The sequence below is a fragment of the Furipterus horrens genome, unplaced genomic scaffold (genome assembly GCF_987537825.1).
Source record: "Furipterus horrens unplaced genomic scaffold, mFurHor1.1.pri manual_scaffold_2, whole genome shotgun sequence".
NCBI classification, from domain to species: Eukaryota; Metazoa; Chordata; class Mammalia; order Chiroptera; family Furipteridae; genus Furipterus; species Furipterus horrens.
In genome coordinates, this window is record NW_028327172.1 from 11,009,064 (window position 1) to 11,015,063 (window position 6,000).

Here is a 6,000-nt window from a genome sequence, read left to right on the forward strand (position 1 = left end):
CAGAAAGGACGCGGTGTGGTGGTGGCAGCAGCAGCGGCAGCAGCACGCTGATGGAAAACAGTCACACATTTTAAAAAATAGGGAGGGACACCTGAAGACCGCTCCGGCACCAGACCAGACAGCACAGCTCACGGTTCCAGCACCAGGGAAAATCAAACCTCATTGCTTCTGACTGTGCAGACCAGTGGGGGTTGGAGTAGAGAAAGAAACTGCCGGTCTCTCAGCAGAGTCCTCTTGTTTAAAGGGCTACCACAGTCCTAGAACGTCTGCAGACTCACCCACTCTGGGAACGACGACCAGGGCAACAGCTAGAGAGGCACCAGTCCCAAACAGAAGTGGGAGAAGTGCCTGGAAAAGGAGCAAGTACTGATCAAGCAGCATTGTTCCCTCCCAGACCCCTCCCCCACATGCAACACCACAACGTGGTGAAACAGATCACCCGAACCTAAGGCTCTACCCCTTACAAAGTAACAGGTGGGATAGCTCTACCTAAGACACAAAGGCAAACAAACACTGGAGCCTATCAAGATGAGGAGACAGAAAGGTATGACCCAAAAGAGGGAACGGATCAAGGTTCCAGTGGGAGAACTAAGTGACAAGTAGGTAGCCAACCTAAGAGATGAAGAGTTCAAAACACTGGTGATGTAGATGCTCACAGGCTTGACAAATATGCTTGAGTACCACAAATGCATAAGGGAATAAGTGACGGCTATGCTAAATGAAAAAAAGGAAAATCCACACAATACCAATGGTGAAGGGAAGGAAACCAGGGTTCAAATCAATGATTTAGAAAATAAGAAAGAAGAAAACAGTCAACCAGTACAAAATGAGGAAACAAGAATTGAATAAAATGAAGAGAGGCTGAGGAACCTCTGGGACAACTTTAAACATGCCAACATCCAAACCATAGGGGTGTCAGAAGAAGAGGAAGAGCAAGAAATTCAAAACTTATGTGAGAAAATAATGAAGGAAAGCTCTTCAAATTTGGTGAAGGAAATAGACATGTATTTTCAAGCATACATGATACATTCACCCAGAGAGACCTTATGTGGGGCCATGAAACAAGTTTTATTAAATGTAAAAAGAATGACATAATTTGGGGGCAAACCGCAAATATTTGGAAAATAACAAACTTGTAAATAAAGCATTGGTCAAAGAAAAAAATCATTTTCAGAATATTTGATTTATTTATTTTTAGAGAGAGAGGAAGGGAGGGAGAAAGAGAGGGAGAGAAACATCAATGTGTGAGAGAAACATTGATCGGTTGCCTCTCACACGCTCCCCCAGAGGGGGACCCAGTCTGCAACCCAGGCATGTTCCCTGACTGGGAATCAAACTGGTGACCCTTCAGTTTGCAGGCTGGCACTCAGTCCACTGAGTCACACCAGCCAGGGCTGGACTTGAACTTTAGAAGAGGGTTTGGCTCTGCTTCCCCTTCTCAGAATAGTGGTCACTTCCTCAAGTTTGACACTTCATACCAAGTCACACCTATACATAACCAACCAAGAAAGGAGTGTAAGCATAGAATATTATAGTGATTTTTAAACATGTTTTTTAGGATATGAACACCTCTTATCAATTCAAATCTACATAAAGAACACTTTCAAAAAGAGATAATCAGTTGTTTTGATTGAAGTCTCACACATGCCTGATTGCCTGCCTTCTATCCTCTCCTGCTCTTCCTGCCCCAATCCCTGAGATACCTGAAGAATTCTGAGCTCCATATCATAATTCACAAACCACTGGTATAGAAAACACATCAAGGACTTTGAAAGTCTTTGATCTGCACTTTCCTCAGCTGCAAAATGAGCGTTGTCTCACCTACAGAGGAGCTGCATCCTGAGATTTAACTTTAGAGAATTTACTGGTGGATGCGCCATTCATATTAGTCTTTTGCCTTTTACTTCCCATTTTCTGGTCTGAATGGTATTCTCAAGAATGCTGTCATTTTTAATGTTAAGTCACTAGAAAAAGAAATCTCCTTTTGACCAACACAGTGAGTTTTGATTCCATGTATTGGGCACTTCTTGCAGCTAACGCCAAGGTTTACTACAGAAGAGGAGCCTGAGCTCATAGAAGCAGCATATCTTCCTGCTTTCCTGCCTTCCAATTCCAGATCTGGCATCTCAGGCCCTGGTTTTTTGTTGTTGTTGTTGTTTTTAATTAGTTATTTATTTGTTTGTTTATTTTATTTTTAGAGAGAGGAGAAAGGAGAAAGAGAGGGAGAGAAACATCACTGTGTGGTTGCCTCTCACTCGCGCCCCCAACTGGGGACCTGATGTGCAACCTAGTCATGTGCCCTGACTGGGAATTGAACCAGCGACACTTGGTTCGCAGGCTGATGCTCAATCCACTGAGCCACAGCAGCCAGGTTCAGGCCCTGGTTTTCTGTTGACCCAGTAACACCTGTGAACATCCATGAGGCAGTTCATGCTATATATTTTTTAAATTTTTTATTCACTTTGAAGTGATTCCAGAGGGAAATACCTGACAATAGGGAGATTATCAGGCCTCAGATTCAGAATTCAGAGACTTAGATGTATTTATGTTCTGGGGAATCTTTAAAGAGACACAGAGGAACATACAGAGAAAGCAGGGCCTTAGAAATCAGGCAGACCTAGATTCGAACTCAGGCTCTGTGAGTTACTATGTGACCTTGATCAAGATACTGACCTTCCAAAGATTCAGTCTCTTCATCTGTAGAACAAGGTCCTCATACCCACCTCACCAGACGGTTTTAGTATAAAATGAGATAAAATATATGAAATCTCTTGGTTAATAATAAAACAAACACACACATACATGTTCTTTATTTATTTATAAATATTATTCTCAGAAATAACATCAAGAATGATTACTAGTTTGTATTAAGTGGTGAAACATTGGTATATTACCTAATAATTGAGGTGAAAATAAAGATATAACATTTTACATCTAAAGCAATAATGACTTCTAGAAATTTAATTGACCTGATATTTATTGAGCTTTACTACATGTCATTTAGAACCAGATTCAGGCCATAATCTCAAAAGATTGACAGTCTAAAGGGGAAAAAATAAACACTATAATATAGGTATATAGGCCTTAAAGGATTCCCACTGAGTTCAAGTTCAAGTTCAAAAAAGGAAAAGGACATATCCCAACAAGAAAATCATGGAAGCTTCTTCAGGTACAGAATTTCACATGGGCCTTAGAAGGTAGACAGGATGTTAACAGGTAGAGATGGGGGAAATATTTTAGGTGGAACTCAGGGAATATTCAGAAAACACTGTGCTCTACCAGAGTGTCACCGAAAATAAAAATAGAACATAAAGAGAAGGCCGTGCCTTCAGGGTGTTGTAAGAGTTTGTGGTAGATTCAGAAGGCAACAGGGAGTCATGGGAGATTTTTTTTTTTTTTTTTTTTTAATGAGGTGAATGTTAAAATCAGAGAAGTGCTTTTGGGTGATTAAGCTGGATGTGTGGCGGGGGGTATCATCTCCTGAGAGTGAGGGTGAGTATCGGGGGTAGGGTTTGAGGATACATTCTTATGACATGTAATTGGGGCTAAATGAAGTAGGACTCAAAAAATTATGATTAAAATACCATAGGACCAGCAGCGAGGACCCAAGAGCAGTCAAACCCACACTTGAATCCGCGTGTAGCTCCAGAATGAAGAATGGAAAGAAGTAGAGTGCTCATGGAGGGTGAGTGAGAAGTCAATGCAGGGGCATGAGCAAGCAGGTTATCAGTTATCAGGGGTTTTGCTGAAATGGCTGAGAAGCACGAGATCCCAAGAGGCTGAACCCAGAGAAAACCAATGGGCCAAACAACCAGGAGAAAAAGAATGACAGACAGGGTGAAAGAAGAGACTGTTAGCCATCAAAATGTTCATATTACATGGAAAATGAAACTTGTGCCCACAAAGTAAATATCACTGATCAATGCTTTCAAATCACTTAAAATCTTGAAAGCCTGAATCTAATGCTAGCCTGACCTCATGTGAATCTCTGTCAAGAGTCAAAACACCTTCCGTTCTGAGGACTAATTCCTTCTAGGTCCACTTAGCCTGCCCAGAACCCACTAGGCAAATCCTCAGTGAGTCAAGTCAATAGAATTTCTAAGCATCGAGTGACCACTACATCCTTCCTAAACTCCAAAAGTTCAGGCTTTTCAAACACAAAGGCATATGGCCATTGTTCCTCCTTGTCTTCCACCACCCTTTTCATCATTATTCTCTGAGAGACTCTGGTTTCTGGAAGAGGCCACTCTCTCAAAACCAGCCTCAAGATCACTGTCAAATGTGGAAGTGCAGCATTAGAAGACCGCTCCTAGACCCCATCTTAGAAAGCCCTTCAATCCTATCCAACCCCATAAAGATGAGGAGACTGAAACTTAAAAGAAGAAGGTGACTGGCCCAGGGCCACTTCCTCAGTTAAAAGTAGAAGCAGAATGAGAATCTTGTGCCCCAATTTCCCACCCCTTGTTTCTCCTATTGCCGTTGCTAAGTCATCCATTTCTCTTCCCAAATCACTTTCCTCCCATCAGTCTCCTCATGGCGTTCTTCACTTCCGCATTCCTGAAGGAATAAATGATGGGGTTTAAGAGAGGTGTGACCATCGTGTAAAAGACAGCGACTATCTTGTCTGCAGGGAGGGTGACAGAGGGCCTCAGGTAGACAAAGGAACAGGGTATGAAGAACAGGCTTACAACTGCCATGTGAGAGGCGCAGGTGGACAGGGCCTTGCGCCGGCCTTCTGAGGTCTGGCTCCTCAGGGAGCACAGGATGACCACGTAGGACGCGAGAAGGACTATGAAGCTGATCCCTGAAATGGAGCCACCGTTGGTGATGATCAGCACGCCAATGAGGAAGGTGTCAGAGCAGGCCAGCTTCAGCACAGGGTACACATCACAGAAGTAGTGGTCAAGGACCTTGGGGCCACAGAAGGGCAGCTGGAAAATGAGGAATATTTGCCCAACAGAATGCAGCAAGCCCCCGCCCCATGCTGCTCCCACCAGGAGGCCACACATACAACGGTTCATGATGACCGCGTAGTGCAAGGGTTTGCAGATGGCCACGTAGCGGTCGTAGGCCATTACTATCAGGAGAAATATCTCAGTGCCACCAAAGAAATGGAGGAAGAATATCTGTGCGATGCATCCCTTGAGGGAAATGACTGTCCTCTCAATAAAAGAGTCAAGGATGAGCTTGGGGGTGGTGACAGAACAGTAACAGATTTCCACAAAGGACAAGTAGCCGAGGAAGAAATACATGGGAGAAGCGAGCCCTTTGCTGGCCATGATGGTCACCACAATGAGGCCATTGCCCAGCACAGTGGCCAAGTACACGAGGAGAACAATCACAGAAATGACCTTCTGCATGTCCCGGTTCTGGGAAAATCCCAAGAAAGTAATTTCAGTCACATTGCTCGTAGGGACCATGTTTTAAAGCACAGGGCTGATGGCCTGGAATGACAGAAATCAAAGAACTTTCCTTCAATAATCAGAAACATTCTTCTCAGACTTTTTTTTTTTAAGTCAACGACTTTTTTTTTTTTTTCGTTTTTCAGACCTTGATGACAATTGCCATTCTGCACCCTCTTGAGTTCCCCACTGCCTTGGGCATCTCCAATCCATGTTCTCCACAAGACAAGGGACAAAACAATGAGCATTGGATGCTCGATATTCTTCCTAAAAGATTTGAGTTTATAATAAAACTGCCTTGCAGTGTTTTCTCTGACCCAGGCACATTGAATCCTCACTATAAAAATGTGAGGCATCCTAATCAATAAAAAACATTAAAAAAAAAAAAATGTGAAGCATCCTAGCCGGGTTGTTCAGTTGGTTGGAGCATCGTCTGGTGCACCAAGAGTTGTGAGTTGTGGTTCGAGTCCCAGTAGGGGCATATGCAACCAACCAGTTTCTCTCTCTCTCTCTCTCTCTCTCTCTCTCTCTCTCTCTCTCTCTCTCTCTCTCTCTCTCTCTCTCTCTCTTTTTCTCTGCCTCTCAAATCAATAAATAT

At 43.3% G+C, this 6,000-nt stretch overlaps 1 protein-coding gene across 1 annotated transcript; it reads right to left on the minus strand.

Annotated features, from left to right (window-relative positions):
• Positions 1 to 4,508: 4,508 nt before the first annotated feature.
• Positions 4,509 to 5,420, minus strand: LOC150017860 (olfactory receptor 4X1-like). Its single transcript, XM_090267565.1, has one exon. It carries the CDS (start codon positions 5,418 to 5,420, stop codon positions 4,509 to 4,511), a length of 912 nt encoding a protein of 303 aa, XP_090123691.1.
• Positions 5,421 to 6,000: the final 580 nt, after the last annotated feature.

Coding starts and splice junctions, on each gene's coding strand:
- LOC150017860 (XM_090267565.1), bottom strand. CDS start 5,420: ATGGTCCCTACGAGCAATGTGACTGAAATTACTTTCTTGGGATTTTCC.